Below are 19,169 nucleotides of genomic sequence, written 5' to 3'. Positions count from 1 at the left end.
TGCTAAAGGTTGAAGGCTCGGAGGATAAATGAATACAATAAGAGTGAGTATTTGTGCGTGTTGTTGCCCTCTGGTTACCCACAGCTCTTGTCATTTACATTTATAACATAATTAAGTCATAAACGAGGAAATTACCCAGCCAGTAATTGGCTGAGTGAAACCACCCACCTGCCTTCATCTCCTCTCTTCCTTCCTCTTTCTCGCCGCTGTCACACTGTGTCGGTTCTGCTGTCTCATTATTCAGACGCCAGATCAACGTTTTACAGCTCACAACTCGTGATTTAGTGCTGATTTGCTCTATAAATGACAAAATACGGAGGAGAGAGGCTCAAATTGATCTGCTTTGCAGGAGGGAACACAGACATCTTCAGCTGCTTCTCAGAATAATCTCAATAAATCTGCAGGGGTTGATGTGGTCACTGATCAATGCCTATGGCTCAGTGATTCATTGATCATCAATGCAACATTTAGGAAAATTAAATCCTCCTCCTGTACAGCGTTGTGGACGCTATTGATCATTATCAGTCAATCTGATGATTTATTCATTAATGTTTTGGTCCCAAAATCAAAAGTGACATTTTCAAATGTCACTTTTTAAAGGCCGATTTCAGTATTCTATCAAAGAGGCCACACAGAAGGGCAAGAATCAGTCCAGGAAACAAATACAGCATTAAAAGGTGGCCCAAAAGGTGGCCCTAATGCAGCTGGCATTAACGGGGCTCTGCAAGACCAAGACAATGGTTGTGGGGGGCTGATTGTATGTTCTCTGTAGGGATGGGGCACCTTTGTGTCCTTTAGACACGGCACTGTTCTGTCAAAATGAGAGATTTATATAAAATGTGGATATAAAGCAGAGAAATGCAGGACAAGAAATGGAAGAAGTGATAATTTACAGATGTGAAAAGAACATCTGCACTTTGGCCTTTGACAATAACGCATTTCTTCCAAATATATTGCAAAATTTAACCAAATTATCTGAAAGCAACCACACCTTTGACAAGAGGTGTGCTGCGACTACGCTCAACACCTGCAAGAACTCTCAACAAATGCAACTCCACATCTGTGCAGCGAACAGCATAAATGCCATCAGAAGCTGGGAAACATTTGTTCCTTAAAGGGGAACTCCTGTGTTTTTAAATCTTATTTCTGGCATGAAATACGTTCATCTGCTCACTGAGAACAGTTTGGTGAAAGTCGGCATCCTTCGGAAGATATTTAGATAACTGGAGATCCATATAACGGAGTGAACGGGGCTTAGAGGATGCAGCCTCTAAATAAGGCATTATCTGTCTTTATTTCACCAATACTTTAAGAAGAATGAATGAATGAACGTGTGCTATAGCTCTGTTAGCTCATAGCTGCTGTTAGCTCATAGCTCTGTTAGCTCATAGCTGCTGTTATGTGGCTACTTGCAGCTATAGGAGAGCTAACGGAGGGATTTCTACACAGGCACTCTACTGGGACCACTTCATCCACAAAATCTGATAAATATCCTGCCATGTTGCACAAAACTATCAGCAGCAAACTCTGTGTGAAATTAGCCGACTGTCACAGAGCACGGAGTGAATAAACTGTGCTGCAGGGGGGCGTGTGGATGAAGTGGGCCCAGTAGAGTGCCTGAGTAGAAATCCCTCCGTTAGCTCTCCTATAGCTGCAAGTAGCCACATAACAGCAGCTATGAGCTAACAGAGCTATAGCACACGTTCATTCATTCATTCTTCTTAAAGTATTGGTGAAATAAAGACAGATAATGCCTTATTTAGAGGCTCTAAGCCCCGTTCACTCCGTTATATGGATCTCCAGTTATCTAAATATCTTCCGAAGTTCCCCTTTAATGAGTAAACTACTCACACCTGTGATGACTGTGATGGATGTTTAGGAAAAGGTAAGAAAGGGTAGTCACAACTCTATCGCCTCATGATGCTGAAAAGAGCTTTAAAGGCTGAAAAAAACATTGTTCATTTTCATAATTTCCCTCTGAAGCGGAAGGTGAAAGAAAATAATCCTCCACTGAGCCGTGATGCTGGGAGTTGTGCAGGTTTCTGAGCTGCTTGAGGCCTTTCACCCTGTTTTTTGCAGCATTTTGATAAACAATATCATTGCATAGACTGTATATTGAAAAGAAGCAGAGCAAAAACATCCAGAGAGTGTTTAAAGCATCTTCTCCAGCCCACGCATCTTTAGAAGATGCTCTGAAGAAAAACCATCGGTCTGAAGAACAACATCCTCCAACAGTTTTTCTCGTGGTCTGGAAGATGCCACAGAGCTCCTTTCAGCTGAAAAAATGCTGCATCCCTGAACTTTAAGTGCTTGATGCAAAGCTTTCTAATTCTCAGTCTGCTTCCAAGAGTTTTTGAGGTCAGCAGCAGCAATAATCATCACGGATGTGGACTGAAGTTACGCTGGCTTTGGATTCAGATGAGAAAAAATGTCAAAGACCAACATAATCACAGCAGCAGCTAAAGCTTCCTGCGACATAAGAAATCAATAAAAAACCCCTCTGAGAAATGATCAAATGTGGTGTTTCTGTCAACATCTGCAACACAACAATGTTACAAATCTGAAATCATGTTGAGTAATCCTCCTCATAAAGCCAACATCGGCACGGCACCGTGCACGTGTGGCGATATTAGAGACCTCTGCTGAGGCCAAAGCTGCTTTAGTCTGATGGAAAGACTTTAAAGAGGGATTTCAGCACTTATGAAAAAATGTATGTGCAGCACACACACATAAGTTTGGGACGTATGACGGCAGAGGAGCACTCTGGGAAAGCATTACAGCTAAAGCAGTGTGTGCTTAAGTAAAATACATAAACACACAGACAATATTCAATCCATTTCAAGTTTAATGGAGTCTGCAACACAAGGCTGGGCTGGATACATTAGTGTGTGTGTGGAAGCTGTGAGTTATTATATTTGATGGGAAGCCACAGGAACATTATGAACTCAGACCAATAAAGTGCAAAGTAGGGCTGGGCAATTCATCGTCTCGATCAATTACTCTGCACCAGGACTCTGACATTTAGCAAGCCTCGGGCTTAAAGGGAAGAGATTGTGTTTTGGGGGTAACCTCTATCCAAATGAAACAAACCTGCAACACGTCTGCAGCTTTGAGGACAAAAACAGAAACAAAACAACAACTCTGGGCTTTATTTCTCTGAAATCAATCTGAAACGCTGCAGCAAAAAGGGACATTTCTACTCGTTAACTTTGAAAATTAGCCACTGAATAACTCCAGACTGATGCGATTGGATTTTTCTACAGCAGACCTTAAAACAAGCTCAGCTATCCAAGTATAAATATCACTAAAACAGCGAGGGACATGAACAAAAAAAGCCCACTAAAATATCAAATAAAGCAAGAATAAAATCAATAAACTTCTGCTTTTGAGCCGACAAAATGTCCAAGAACAGCTGCTTCAGACACCTGAAGCATGAGTTGATAAGACTGAAATGGAGCCAGCGAAGGGAGGACAGTCCATCACAAGGTGGCGTCTGACACAGCGGACCCTTTGAAGCTCCATCAGGCATTTAAATTGACCCACTGCTCTTGTCCCAGGAATTGATTTATTGTCCAAAATATGTCAGACTCCACTGTGAAGGGTGGTGAATTTCCCTCTTCCAGCTTTCAGCTTTTTTCTGTTTGACCTGTTATGTCACAGACCAAAAAAAAGTGACGATCAGTTTAGCTGGGGGCATGTTTGCACTGAATTGGTCCCATTTTGAACAGATAAGATGCATGTTCTCCCCTGTTAGCTGTGGAGCATGTGCAGAGCGTCTCAGACAGTCATAATGAACATATACATTCAGTATAATATCATAAGACCAGCTATAGTATGTTTTCCTATCATATGTTAAGGTTTGGATCGGTGCATTCAATGCCATGAAATAGTGTAGTTAAAACACACTGCAGCCATGTCACATGTTGTTAATCTGCTTCGAGCTAAGCCCTCACCATTTATTAAGTATCAAGTATTTCTAAAACACCAAAGTGCTGCATCAGAACAGACAGTCCCAGAGCAATAAAGGAAAACTTCCACATAAACCCAGTAAAACGCATTGGGTGGAATCGTTAAAACAGGCTGGAAGTAGCAAAGCAAACTATAAAAACATGAAATAATAGATAAGATCAAGGTGTCGAGCTCTACCTCAGCTGAATGCTATGGAGAAGAAGTCGAGTCTTACAACATTTTGATACTAAAAGGCAAGTTATTCCAGGAAATAGGAGCAGCCACTGCTAAGTTTATGTATTTAGAGTGTCTTCTATGTTTGCCTTTAGTGTTCAAGTGGGAGAATAACGATGTTACAGTTCCTTAAGATAAGCTGGGCCCAGACCACTGAGAACCATAAAAACCAGCAATAAAATGTTTGAATCAAGCCAAAAAGTGAACAGGAAGCCAGTGGATAGATTCCAACACTGTTCAAAACCTTTTAAACATTTTACCAAGCATCACAAGGTCTAAATGATGTGGCAAAACCAGCCTAAAAACAGCCTAAAACCAGCCTAAAACCAGCCTAAAACCAACCTAAAACCAGCCTAAAACAAGCCAAAAACCAGCCTAAAACCAGCCTAAAACCAGCCTAAAACCAGCCTAAAACCAACCTAAAACCAGCCTAAAACAAGCCAAAAACCAGCCTAAAACCAGCCTAAAACCAACCTAAAACCAGCCTAAAACCAGCCTAAAACCAACCTAAAACCAACCTAAAACCAGCCTAAAATCAGCCTAAAACCAGCCTAAAACCAACCTAAAACCAGCCTAAAACCAGCCTAAAACCAACCTAAAAACAGCCTAAAAACAGCCTAAAAACAGCCTAAAACCAGCCTAAAACCAGCCTAAAACCAGCCTAAAACCAACCTAAAACCAGCCTAAAACCAGCCTAAAACCAGCCTAAAACCAACCTAAAACCAGCCTAAAACCAGCCTAAAACCAACCTAAAACCAGCCTAAAATCAGCCTAAAACCAGCCTAAAACCAACCTAAAACCAGCCTAAAACCAAACTAAAACCAACCTAAAAACAGCCTAAAAACAGCCTAAAACCAGCCTAAAACCAGCCTAAAACCAACCTAAAACCAGCCTAAAACAAGCCAAAAACCAGCCTAAAACCAGCCTAAAACCAGCCTAAAACCAGCCTAAAACCAACCTAAAACCAGCCTAAAACAAGCCAAAAACCAGCCTAAAACCAGCCTAAAACCAACCTAAAACCAGCCTAAAACCAGCCTAAAACCAACCTAAAACCAACCTAAAATCAGCCTAAAATCAGCCTAAAACCAGCCTAAAACCAACCTAAAACCAGCCTAAAACCAAACTAAAACCAACCTAAAAACAGCCTAAAAACAGCCTAAAAACAGCCTAAAAACAGCCTAAAACCAGCCTAAAACCAGCCTAAAACCAACCTAAAACCAGCCTAAAACCAGCCTAAAACCAACCTAAAACCAACCTAAAACCAGCCTAAAACCAGCCTAAAACCAGCCTAAAACCAGCCTAAAACCAACCTAAAACCAACCTAAAATCAGCCTAAAACCAGCCTAAAACCAGCCTAAAACCAAACTAAAACCAACCTAAAAACAGCCTAAAAACAGCCTAAAAACAGCCTAAAAACAGCCTAAAACCAGCCTAAAACCAGCCTAAAACCAGCCTAAAACCAACCTAAAACCAGCCAAAAACCAGCCTAAAACCAGCCTAAAACCAACCTAAAACCAGCCTAAAACCAGCCTAAAACCAACCTAAAACCAACCTAAAATCAGCCTAAAATCAGCCTAAAACCAGCCTAAAACCAACCTAAAACCAGCCTAAAACCAAACTAAAACCAACCTAAAAACAGCCTAAAAACAGCCTAAAAACAGCCTAAAAACAGCCTAAAACCAGCCTAAAACCAGCCTAAAACCAACCTAAAACCAGCCTAAAACCAGCCTAAAACCAACCTAAAACCAACCTAAAACCAGCCTAAAACCAGCCTAAAACCAGCCTAAAACCAGCCTAAAACCAACCTAAAACCAACCTAAAATCAGCCTAAAACCAGCCTAAAACCAGCCTAAAACCAAACTAAAACCAACCTAAAAACAGCCTAAAAACAGCCTAAAAACAGCCTAAAAACAGCCTAAAACCAGCCTAAAACCAGCCTAAAACCAGCCTAAAACCAGCCTAAAACCAGCCTAAAACCAGCCTAAAAACAGCCTAAAAACAGCCTAAAACCAGCCTAAAACCAGCCTAAAACCAGCCTAAAACCAGCCTAAAACCAACCTAAAACCAACCTAAAATCAGCCTAAAACCAGCCTAAAACCAGCCTAAAACCAAACTAAAACCAACCTAAAAACAGCCTAAAAACAGCCTAAAAACAGCCTAAAAACAGCCTAAAACCAGCCTAAAACCAGCCTAAAACCAGCCTAAAACCAACCTAAAACCAGCCTAAAACCAGCCTAAAACCAGCCTAAAACCAACCTAAAACCAACCTAAAATCAGCCTAAAACCAGCCTAAAACCAGCCTAAAACCAAACTAAAACCAACCTAAAAACAGCCTAAAAACAGCCTAAAAACAGCCTAAAAACAGCCTAAAACCAGCCTAAAACCAGCCTAAAACCAGCCTAAAACCAACCTAAAACCAGCCTAAAACCAGCCTAAAACCAGCCTAAAACCAACCTAAAACCAGCCTAAAACCAGCCTAAAACCAACCTAAAACCAGCCTAAAACTAACCTAAAACAGCATGAATACAGTTTAAATAACAAGCCAAAAAGTGAACAGGAAGCCAGTGGATAGATGCCAACACTGGGGTTACGCAATGATGTTTTCTTATTCCTGTTAAACAACAAAACAGATGCATTTTGTTCCAGCAGCTGATCCGCACCCACGTACGAACAAGGAATTACAATAATGCAGCCCGGCTGACACGAGCGTATCTGCAGCATCTCCAGAAGAGAGAGATCAGGCTTCACCTTGGCCAACAGCCTTAAAAAAGATAACTGAGCGGCTCTGAACATCAATTATATGAAGCCAAAAGCTCAAGAAACTCACAGTCAACAGCTTCAAAGAACTCTCGTTACCTGGACAACATCTCTGGGATGTTTTCAGCACTTGGCTTGAAGAAGTTTATCTCCCACAGGTGAAAATGAGTTTCATTAGCTACACTGAAGCTTAAAAAGATGGAGCTGAGACACGAGCATCATCTTTTAATAAAAGAAGAATAAATATCTCTCCAGGGCCGAATGGACCTGAGATGAAGAGAGGAGGCATGTGTTTGATGACCTCTCTGAAAGTAACTGTAGATCACAGACACAATGCACACAATATCCAGACACCTGATCCACCTCCTGTTTATTGAGGTCAGGAGGTCATCTCATTTTTGCAGGGACAAAAGATGAACTGGGGGAAACTAAAATGACTCCAGTTTTAAGGCCTGTGTGTGTCTCTGCCTGTTCGACTGTCTTTATGAGGATTAAAGCCAGTCCTGGACCTTGTGAGGACATTTTTATGGCGCCGACTCTGTTTCTGCTCCAGGTTTGAGCTAAAGAGACAGTTTAAAAACAAAAAACCTTTGCTCTGACCTCAGCCGCATGTTAGCTGCTTCACACAGGAAACGATAATCTGCTGATTCTGATCAGATAACCCCTCAAACCCTCCAAATAAAATCGATGTGTGCATGCATGTTCCAACAGATATCCTTTGAATGGCGTTATGGTGTTTTTCCCCCCTCTTTTCCCTCTTTTCTGTCTTCTCAAACCCCAGCTGGTCGAGGCGGATGGCCACCCTTCCTGAGTCTGGTTCTGCCAGAGGTTTCTTCCTGTTAAAAGGGAGTCGTTCCTTTCCACAGTTGCCACAGGCACGCTCAGGACGGGAGATTGGACTGAAGACACATTTCGGTGCAATCTGTTGGTTTCCTTAGCTAGGATATTAATTTTTTTAATTAGCTCTATATGAATTAATTGGATTATGATTACAATGAATTGAATTCCAATTGGCTTGAATTGGACTATATTACTTAAGTGCCTTGAGATGACAATTGTTGTAATCTGGCGCTATATAAATAAAATTGAATTGAATTGAATTGAATTGAATGTCTGCACAGGTGTGTATTCATGCATTACTATGTAAATTAGTGCAATGCGTTTGCTCGATTCAGCAGGTGTGAACTCAAATATCAGAGACTGTTTTCTCATTTAAATCTCTGAAAGTGACATTAAAACAGGAGGATAAGAACAGGAGGGTTGTTTCAAAACTTTTTTCTATAATCTATTCATTTAATTCCAATTTTGATTGAATTAATTAGTGAAGTACAGAGAAAAAAGTTAATATAATCTACAGAAACAGCTTCTGGAGCTTCTCCAAGCAGCAGGTTACCTGCTGACAGGTGAGGGTGTCAGGATTGGGTATAAAAGCAGCTTCCACCAAAGGTTCGGTCTCTCCAACAAGGATGGGTCGTGGCTCACCGCTTTGTGCCAAACTCCATCAGAGAATCATCAATAAGTTCAGGAAATATTCCTCAGAGTCAGACTGGAAAGAACTTTGGTCTTTCAGCATCTACAGAGCAGAATATTGTGAACAGATTCAGGGAGTCTGGGGAAGTCTCAGTGTGGAAAGGCCAAGGACAGAAAGCCCTGCTGGATGAGCTCGGAGCCCTCAGGCAGCACTGCAGGAGAAACCGTCAGGCCACCATGATCCATACAGCCACATGGGCTCAGGAGGAGCTGGGAAAAGCATTTCCACTCAACACAGTCCACGGCTGCATCCAGAAATGTGAGCTGAAGCTGCATCACACCAGGAGGAAGCCATATATCAGCTCTGAGCAGAACCACGGCCCAGTTCTCTGGACTCCAGCTCATCTCAGAGGGACAGAAAGACAGTGGACACGTGTTCTGTGGGCAGATGAGTCCACGTTTCAGCTGCTTCTGGGAAAAACTGCTGAGAAAGAGCATCCAGCTGTTCTCAGAGGAAGGTTTAAAGCCAGCGTCTGTGATGGTCTGGGGCTGCAGCAGAGTCCATGGCATGGAGGGCTTCATCTGGGTGAAGGTACCACTGATGCACAGCTGGATGTTGGAGTTCTGGAGAGACAGATGCTGCCATCAAGGTGCCGTCTTTTCCCGGGAGGTCCGTGGTTATTTCAGCAGGACGATGCCAGACCTCATTCTGCAGGACTTCCAGCAGCTTCAGACACACAGAGTGTGTGAGCTCGGCTGCCTGCCTGCAGTCCACATCTGTCTGCTGCTGCAGATGTTGGAGCATCATGAAGAGGAGAACCAGACAACCAGGGACTGCTGAGCAGCTGGAAGCTGGGATTCAGCAGGAATGGACTCAGAAAAACTCAGTTCAAAGCATTAAAAAGAGTCATTAAAGGAAGCTGAAGGAACAACTTTCACTGAGTGTTGATGCTTCAGATCCTGGATCTGGTTCTGTCTTCAGTGAAGATGTTCCAGAGTCCAGAATAACAAACATCCCAAAGAACATACAGCCCTGCAAAGCTGGTCCGATGGCCCCGTAATCCTGTCATCTATACATTAGAAGAAGCCTTAATGATGCTCCAAAATCTGCCGAAAACCAACACCAAAACATCCAGAATTACGTCTACAATCACAGCCAAAAACAGCAGGAACACAGTTTAAATAACATAAACCAAGTCTGATGTCCAAAACCTTTTAAACATTTTACCAAGCATCACAAGGTCTAAATGATGTGGCAAAACCAGCCTAAAACAAGCCCAAAACCAGCCTAAAACCAGCCTAAAACCAGCCTAAAACCAGTCTAAAACCAACCTAAAACCAGCCTAAAACCAGCCTAAAACCAGCCTAAAACCAACCTAAAACCAACCTAAAACCAGCCTAAAACCAGCCTAAAACCAGCCTAAAACCAGCCTAAAACCAACCTAAAACCAGCCTAAAACCAGCCTAAAACCAGCCTAAAACCAGCCTAAAACCAGCCTAAAACCAACCTAAAACCAACCTAAAAGCAGCCTAAATCCAACCTAAATCCAACCTAAAACCAGCCAAAAACCAGCCTAAAACCAGCCTAAAACCAACCTAAAACCAGCCTAAAACCAGCCTAAAACCAACCTAAAACCAGCCTAAATCCAACCTAAAACCAACCTAAAACCAACCTAAAACCAGCCTAAAACCAGCCTAAAACCAGCCTAAAACCAGCCTAAAACCAGCCTAAAACAAGCCCAAAACAGAGTCCGAAACTGTTTTTTGAAAGCTTCCTCATCCTTGCTGCACATCCACAGATAGCTGGTCTGTAAAAGACCCGTGCTGGTGTTGATCTTAATGTCATGTCACTCATCTGGCCCACAGGTGGCTCCATTAACTAATCGCCCCCCACAGACACAACACCAATTAACTCTTCATCTGGCTCTCAGTTGTTTTACAGCCACAAAGTCCATTTTAGACAAGACTGCAATTAATGCTCTCCGTCTGTCTGCTGGTGAAAGGTCACCAAACTCATGAAGAGTTCAAGGTAAATTACATACTTTCATTTCCTGGGTGTCCATCATTTACAGCAAGAAATAATTCAGCCCAGAGACATCAGTATTTACCACAGAAACAGCTGTGTTTACAGGTAACTTCTAACTTTTATACGTCAGTTTTATCAGTGTCCATTTGAATTTAAAGGTGACATATGGTGCATAAATCCCTTCTTCCTGCTCCTGGGAGCATAAATCAGGGCGTCTGAAGTCACCAGCAGGTGTAAAACTCCCCAAAAACACAACCCTGGTGTTTTATTTTGTGAAGTGTTAATCGTTGCTTGAGCCAACACTTATAAATACTGCAGTGGGACAGAGACCTGATGGTTTCTGCATGTGTAGATCATCTGCTGCTCGAAAACATGGAGAGAATCTGGGTGAAAGCGTTTAATCTGCTTTTTTGTGTGCAACAAAAACTTAAAAAACATTCTGTTTTCTCACATTTTCTGTGTAAAACTTCAGCCCTTTGGGAATGATGTTCTTTTAACTTTTCAGGCCATACTAAACTATAAGATTCCCAAGGAAATGCAGGATGTTGTTCCTGGGTTTGACACCCAGGAGCCTCTTCCAGTCTCATGTAAAAAGGACATTACTCGATGCTTCCAGAGGAGATCTGTGGCTGGATAATTGCATTTCATGTGAAAACCCATTTCCTGAGAGCTAAAGCAGGGATTGGCTGCAGGCTGGAACTGTCACCTCACTGCAAGAAGGTTCCTGGTTCGAATCCTGGGTGAGTTTGCTGTGTTTGCATGTTCTCCCCGAGCATATGTGGGCTCCAGCTTCCTCCCACAGTGCAAAAACATGCGTGTCAGGTGAACAGAAACTAAATAAAACTATAAATCCTTGTGATACTAAACTGATGTCACATCATTTAGAGTATTTCTTATGACAATTCATGCTAAATGATTGTGAAATGTGCAACAAAAGACATTAAAAACAGTGATTAATGACTTAAAAAGGTCCCTTCCACCTATAGAAAACATCTGATGCTGTATAATCTGATCAGAATGTAAAATAAAATCTGTTTTTTAATGTTATTATTATACTTATTATTATATTGTACAGACATTATACGCATTTTTAGTGACATTCTGGGTAACAAATATAGATTTTTCTTTAAATAAGAAGGAATTTGAGAGGAGCTGATGCCACCACTGTAGCGCGTTTCGGATCAATAGATTTTGAACCCATTTGGTCAACATGTTAATGATGTTTTCATTCTCAGAATTCGTTTAATTTAAGTGGGCGGAGCAACAAAGGCTTCCTTTTTCAAGACGGCGTGACATCCATCCTCTCCAGTTCTCAACCTCTACCTCTGTGAGAAAGGATTTCTGAATGAAGCGTGACTCTTCTGCCTCCCTCCCCGTGTCTCCACATCACCGGTCACCATGGCGACCGAGCGGCATCGATGACGCGCCGTCTCTGCCCTCTATATTTACTCTGTTGCTGTAGCGAGGGCCCGAGCGAGCGCTGAAGGAAAAGGACGGTAAACGTCTATCTGCCGATGTTTATGTGCTTTTGGCTTTAACTCTTTAGCTCTTCTCCAGCTCCTCGTATGGAGGCTTTGCTCCTCTACAGAGCCAAAAGTATGTGGACGCTCTTTGTTTTCCTCTGTCCATTAGCTTTTAAATCCGACCGCAGGGATTCTCTCCATCCATTAGGTCCAGTTTGAATGAAAGATGGAAGAGTTTGAGGTAGGTTTGAAGCATAAATCACCAGACAATGCTGTTAATCAGGGATTTACTTCTCAAAGACACATTTTATCTTGATGATCACAGAATAAACTTCTCCAAAACAAAGTAGGCTGTGCATCACTTGAAATAACAGCGAGATGAAAGGTAAAACTACTTTTTTTCTGGCCCAGTTCCACTGCAAAAATACTTACAGAATTTCACAGATTTTATCAGAAACACAGTTAATGAAACGCTGAAATGAAGAAGCTTCTGAAATAACCCGACTCTGAACTCAACAAGCTTCTGGACTGACTGTGAGAGAGTATTGTTTAGCTAAAGGGAACTTAATAAGAAGAAAAATCTAAAGCTTTGAGCTAATTCTGCAGCAGAGCAGCACTGATCATAAAACGTTTGTGTGTGAGAGGAACATTTCTGTCAGCCTGGTAAAAAATGGCCATAACAGAAAGCTTTAGCAGGATGTTCTGAGTCTTAACTGGTTTCCATCTGCCTCGTTTCCCCTTTTAAAAGTCTCTAAAGCTGCAGGTGAAGGTGATCTACTGACACAAGCACAGCATGATAATAACGCTTTAATAGGAGTAGATTCAAAGCCAAACCATACACCACAACTGACGAGGCTTTGGTGGTTTATTTCATGATAAAAATCATCATAAACTGAATTAAGCGGGTTTAGAAACTGGATTATCTTTACCAAACTTGTGTGCATGGAAACAAAAGGGAAACAATCTGTTTGACAGCTTCATCATAGACCTTTTTGAGTTTATTCTTTGAGTTTTCTTATAAAACAGAGAGACTGGGGGTCATTTTTGTCTCAGACTCCTCTGAATCTGATTGTAATTGTCCCTGAATAATATCTTCCCACATATATTTAGTAAGGAGGAGATACACATCCTAGCAAAGATACAGATTAGGCTGCAGTTCATCTGAAAGGTGGCTTTAAGCCAGGGCTCTGGAGAGGCTGGTTTAGTTCTACCAAATCAAACCTTTTTCCAGGTCCCTGCCTAACCCGAAACTCAGACCTTTAACACCAACTGCTGTTATCTTTGTCTCTTAAACACCTCAATATATTTCTCTTCATGCATCCCACCTTTCAGACCAGATTCATTTCTGTCCTCAAACGACCTCAATGCACCGTGACACATCCAGCTATAGCTCTACTATCTGATGAATAATGGAAAAGTCCTCAAGTTGCCTCTTTAAGGGCTACAGCTGGAGACAAGGAGAGCCTTCAAAAGGGCAGTAAAACTCTGTTTAAGTTGCTCTTCTCTAATTATAGGAGGAAGATTCTCCCCCACAAATTAATTTCTGTCATTCGTGGTTTAAACTCTAGTGACAATTTCAAATATTATGACAAAATCTTGTAGCTTCACAGCACAGAACTGGGCTTCTAATCACTTAAGTCCATTTAAAAGGGCATTTTCTTGTTTATGGTTCCAGCATTTAAAAAAAAAAACAGATAAAAGTGTCCTTCAACTTTTCCTAAAACTGTAAAAACTAGAAGATCGCCCAGCTGTGAGGTGTTTACCGCCAGCTGTGAGTCCTTCATTCAAACACAGAGGGCCTAAGTGGTGTGTCTCTGGCTCTATTTCTGTTCAGCTCAGGCCTTCAAACAGCTGTGATACAAAAACAATCAGACTCAAACACTCCTGGTGCTCATATGGGGGAAAAAGCAGCTGCGCCTTCATTTTTATCTTTGAACAGCCAGTCGTTTACATCGCCTCGTCTCACGTTTCTTCTGCTCTTTAGAGGAAATTCATGAAGTGAACTCAGCTTTTTCCTCGTCTTTACAGTAATTAATTCATCTTTGTTCTCATGGTGTATTTACAAAAGGACAGTAAAGTCATGTCTTACTGCGACTCACTGCTACTCTTCAGAGTAATCACTTACAATCCATCCATCACTTATATTCTTTGTGTTATGAATTAGCCGTTTTATTAATGATCTGAGGCTTTGTCAGGCCAACTAATGAATTAAACTCTTCTCTTTTCTCCCAACTAATTCAGAACCATCCCATGCTGGGAAATGGTATTCTCTTTAGGTTATTTGAGGCCATTTAAAATGATTTCAGCTTCTCCGAAACACATGATAGTGCCTTATTGAAGATTTTTATGCTGCAGGATGTAAAATTTGCACTGATTGTGCGACATGTTCCTCGCATCTTAAACAGGATAAAGTTAGTGGGCTGAAACAAACTATTCATAACAAAAGTTTCTGGTGAATCTGACTTGAAACACTTGTATGTAGCCTGAGATGGAAGTTAAAATTGGAAAATCACCAAATACCACCAAGAAAACGTAGTTCAAAACTTAAAAAGGAAACCCTGCTTACTGTATATCAATATGAAGGCCGATAACTTGAAATAGTATGTGAAATAACTTGAAATAGTACGTGAAATAGCTTGAAATAGTATGTGAAATAGCTTGAAATAGTACGTGAAATAGCTTGAAATAGTATGTGAAATAGCTTGAAATAGTACGTGAAATAGCTTGAAATAGTATGTGAAATAGCTTGAAATAGTACGTGAAATAGCTTGAAATAGTACGTGAAATAGCTTGAAATAGTAAATATCAGAATAGTTTTCCTCCATAACTATTGTCAGCTTGGTGTTTATCATCATTTAATCAAAACGTTTCTGTAGGATACAATATTGCTAAGATTTTTAAGCCAAAAAAAAGTATCGGCTTTTAGAAAATAAACAATAAACAGACGGTTGATGCTCGAGTTTCAACATGTGTTGAGTGCAGTTGGAGCAGAAACATCTGCATGTCTGCTGGCCGTAGACAGATGTTTGTTTCGGTACATATTCGACTCCGAGCACGACACACAGAACAGTTTTGCGTACCTTTGGGTTGAGGACCAGCTGCTGCTCGTCAAAGTGCAGAAGCGCCACAGTGTTGGACTCCGAGTTGTTGACGAAGATCTGCAGGCAGGGATAGAGGGATGTCCCCTTACAGTCGGCTCCGCAGGTAAAAACACACTCAAACATCTCCTCAGGATGCAACACTGACACCAACTGGAGGAAGAAGACAAATGGATGAATGGGAGAACTGCACATTAACAACCTGACCCCCCCACCTGACCCCCCCCCACTACTGGGACCACTTCATCCACACGCCCCCCTGCAGCACAGCTCATTCACTCCGGTAAGAACGTCCATCTTACTCAAAGTCGTCGTTCACGTTGTCAAAATCTGATAAATATCCTGCCATGTTGCACAAAACTATCAGCAGCAAACTCTGTGTGAAGTTAGCCGACTGTCACAGAGCACGGAGTGAATAAACTGTGCTGCAGGGGGGCGTGTGGATGAAGTGGTCCCAGTAGAGTGCCTGTGTAGAAATCCCTCCGTTAGCTCTCCTGTAGCTGCAAGTAGCCACATAACAGCAGCTATGAGCTAACAGAGCTATAGCACACGTTCATTCATTCATTCTTCTTGAAGTATTGGTGAAATAAAGACAGATAATGCCTTATTTAGAGGCTGCATCCTCTAAGCCCCGTTCACTCCGTTATATGGATCTCCAGTTATCTAAATATCTTCTGAAGGACGCCGACTTTCACCAAACTGTTCTCGGTGAGTAGATGAACGTATTTCATACCAGAAATAAGGTCTAGGTTCCCCTTTAATTTCCCTTTCAGGCTCTGTGTGCCACCCTACTTAAAACTCACTTTCATTATGAGTGGCAACATATTTACACTTTCATTTGTTGCTTTTAGGTTTAGAAAACTAAACTACTTGGACAAACGTAGGAAAAGATAGTTTGTGTTTAGAAAATTAGCCGCATGACATTGTTTGTGAGACTGTATTTTGCAATTGCAAATTCTGACTGCAAAAGCATTTGCTAGTTTCCCATTTTTCCTGCGATGGTACAAATAACTTGAGATTTGACTGTTGACCAGAAAAAGGAATCTTTTGAACTCAAACAGCTTTTAACAAGTGAACTTGATATCTAATAAAACAATGAAGATATTTAAAGCTGGTAATTTATAATTTATGTAAATTATAACCTCTGCAGTGCAGCAGCTAATGTGTAAAGAAAGGATTAAACAGTGTATTTATCTATGCTAAGAGTCCTGATGCTAACATGTTTTGTTAGCTGGTTTGTTGCCTATTGTAGTTATCAAGAAAATACTTTCATGAGCATATTATTAGCTAGCATTAGTTTGCAGGTTAGAATAAAACAAACAAACAAAACACATTTGCCAGCTGCGTGAAAATGTACCGTTTTGAAAATTTAGTGTCCTGAAAGCTAGTTTTAGCTAACATTAGCAGCTCTTGGTTAGATTAAAGAATTTACACTCCAACATCTGCCAGCAGCTTTCTAAAAAATAAATTCAATTTAGCCAAATACATTGATAAGTGATTTTCTTAAAGCTTTTTTTCTCTTGAGACATGAAAAAATAGAAAAAACAGGGAGTATAAACATGAACAGGTATATAAGCTAAATTGCTAAACAGGTTTTTAACAGTACATGCTAATATGCACATCATTATAAGTCAAAGTAGCTTAAAACCATTACTACTCTAATTCTTTCAGTGTGATTAGATGTAGTAACCAGTTACTACATCTTATTTTATAATGTTCTAGTTGTAATATAAGTTTGAGGGCTGTGTTTTCAACAAACTGACAGAGCTAACATAAAACCTGCACCAGCTTTGAGTGCTTAATGTTAAAAGTTAAAAATAAACTTCACGTTAATTGTGAAAATCAAACCGTCACATGGCAATACTTAGTTGGAAAACAAAATAACTTGATAAAAATGGTAATGACTGTTAGCTAATATTCAGTTTAATGGAATATGTGTCCACAAAATGTTGCTAAATGTGTGTGGACACAATAACTGCAGAGTATTAGCTTGGAGAGAACATGACCACCATTTGCACGTCTCAAATGTGAACGAGGATTGATGACCACTCATTAGAGAACTGAAAATGGAACCAGCTGGATGAAAATGAATAACAATACATGAGATATAAGTAATCAATCTATGCTGATTTGATAAAAGTCGGACACCATTACTCAAGAGTTCAGAGAGCTGCAATAATACCAAGTACTGTGAGTTATGTTTTATCAAGAAATGGATTCATTTGGACAGAGTTGACCTGCTAACTTTGGACTGCAATTTAAAAAGGAAAAAAATAAAAGCCCTCCACTCCCCATAATACATGAACTTTCTTCCAAGATGATGCAATAAGCTAACAGCCAAATAAATCAGGTTGGTTTTAATTCCTCATCCACAGTAAACGGCAAGGAGTGTAGGCCCTGGAAGCCTGCAATTTATTTTTATGAATACTTCCAGTGGTTTCAAAGTGTTTTAATGATCCACAGCGAAAAGTGACGCAGCATCAGGGGACCGAAGGAGCTTTGGACAAATCCACTTTGCATTGACAACCAAAAACATTAGAATAACTAAATCAGAAATGGCCTGAGGCTGGTTGAGCTGTTGCAATATCAAACAATATGTTTAACTTTCTGTCCAAACTAAAGGTCACATGAGGAAAAGAGAGCTGGAGTGACGTAGGACTTTACATAGAATATCATATGCATGTGTAATCCTTAACTCAGGTTAAGGTGCAGTTTCACTGGTAATGACTGACATGGGTGTGATTGATCCTGTCAGATTGGATCAGTCAGGTTGGTGTGATCACCTTCACAGACTCTGAGACTGATGGAGCTGATCTGCGTTGGGGTTTGTCCTCATTTATTCCTAAACACTCAAACCTTCTTTTATTTAACCAGATAATCTCAATCTAACTCCAAAATCCTGTTGTATTGATTTTGACTTCAGCTTTTCCCCCGACAGGTTCAAGTAATCACGGTATCGGTGTGTTGTGTGTGTGCAACACCACATGTGATGACTTTACATTAAAGCCATCTATCACAGTATTACAGTCTAGTTCTGCTTCCCACCTCTGTGTTGCAGCAGCGATGGAGCACATTTTTCTGGTCAGTTAACTTGAAAGTTAGTCATCTTTGAGTCTATAAAATGGCAAATAATTGTGTACACACATGGAACCTAAAAATCGGTTAATACTACTAGAAACAAAGAATATAAGACACTTTTGCATGACTAACTTGATGAATTAACCATTGATCTAAATAATTGTTCCACTATCAAACAATGTTTTTGCTGACAAAAATAATCCACGAATGTAATGTTGGTAAAATGGTAAAACCCATGTTTTATAGTTTATTTAAGCCTTCATTTTCACTTTGCCACAACCAACCATCATCAATATTAATAACTGAATTTCAAGGTAAAAAACCAAATACACTGAAGTGAACTTAATAGTATTTTGCATATTTTCAAGTGATGTTATAATCAATGTAGTAGTTTAATAACCTACTTAAAACGCGGTCATTAATGCAGATAAAATCATTCTTAAATGTATTACTGCTCTACTGTAGTACTCTGAAATAGGCAGCGCTACTTTTTATACCGTATTTAAAAAGTATCTTTGATTGGTAAACCTAAATTACTACTTAAAACATTAGTACTTATTGTATTTGTGCTCTGAATAATGACAGGATAAAGTAATTCTATATATACAATTGTAGCTACACGACGGTGAAATGTGCATTAAAACGTACTAATATTATCTTAGAGACATAGTAAGATACAGAACTAATGCCAATAATACAACAAATCTTAGTAATACTGGTTAAAACTACTTCTATCAGCACCGTAAATGGGCTAAACTTACACTAATACTAATGTTACGGGAGAAAAAAAGTCTAAAAATGACAATTAAAGTGTCAATTTTGACCAAAAACCAGAGTAACTAACATTTGCACTACAGCTACATCTAGTCTGCGGACACCGGCGGCAGCTCGGAGCTCGCAGCCGGGCTCACCGTGCAGTTGGCCGGTTTGCTCTGCAGGTTCTGCAGCGTCGGGCTGAGCCAGCAGAAACCCAGGATGAAGAGGCTGAGGATCCCGCAGGCGATCAGGAACAAGCCCAGCCGGATGCTTTTGTCCTCGGCCTCGGAATACTCGTACGACACCCGGATCTTTGCCATGGCAGCCGCGCGGAGCCCT

The 19,169-nt window shown here is 40.7% G+C and overlaps 1 protein-coding gene across 1 annotated transcript in view; it reads right to left on the bottom strand.

Moving 5' to 3' along the window:
- Positions 1-19,169, bottom strand: part of LOC140283193 (calcium-activated potassium channel subunit beta-4-like) — a 35,365-nt gene extending 16,196 nt beyond the window's left edge. The window contains exons 1-2 of the mRNA XM_072377903.1: positions 18,986-19,169; positions 14,979-15,149 (exon numbers count right to left, since the gene is read on the bottom strand). Coding sequence (XP_072234004.1) covers positions 14,979-15,149; positions 18,986-19,150 — 336 coding nt within the window. The 5' untranslated portion in view covers positions 19,151-19,169. The remainder of the gene's footprint in view (positions 1-14,978; positions 15,150-18,985) is intronic.

Source organism: Leuresthes tenuis, unplaced genomic scaffold (genome assembly GCF_036924035.1).
Source record: "Leuresthes tenuis unplaced genomic scaffold, fLeuTen1.0.hap1 SCAF_23, whole genome shotgun sequence".
In the NCBI taxonomy this organism is placed as follows: Eukaryota; Metazoa; Chordata; class Actinopteri; order Atheriniformes; family Atherinopsidae; genus Leuresthes; species Leuresthes tenuis.
Note: the sequence above shows the minus strand (reverse complement) of the source record. Positions and strands in the feature narration are given on the sequence as shown.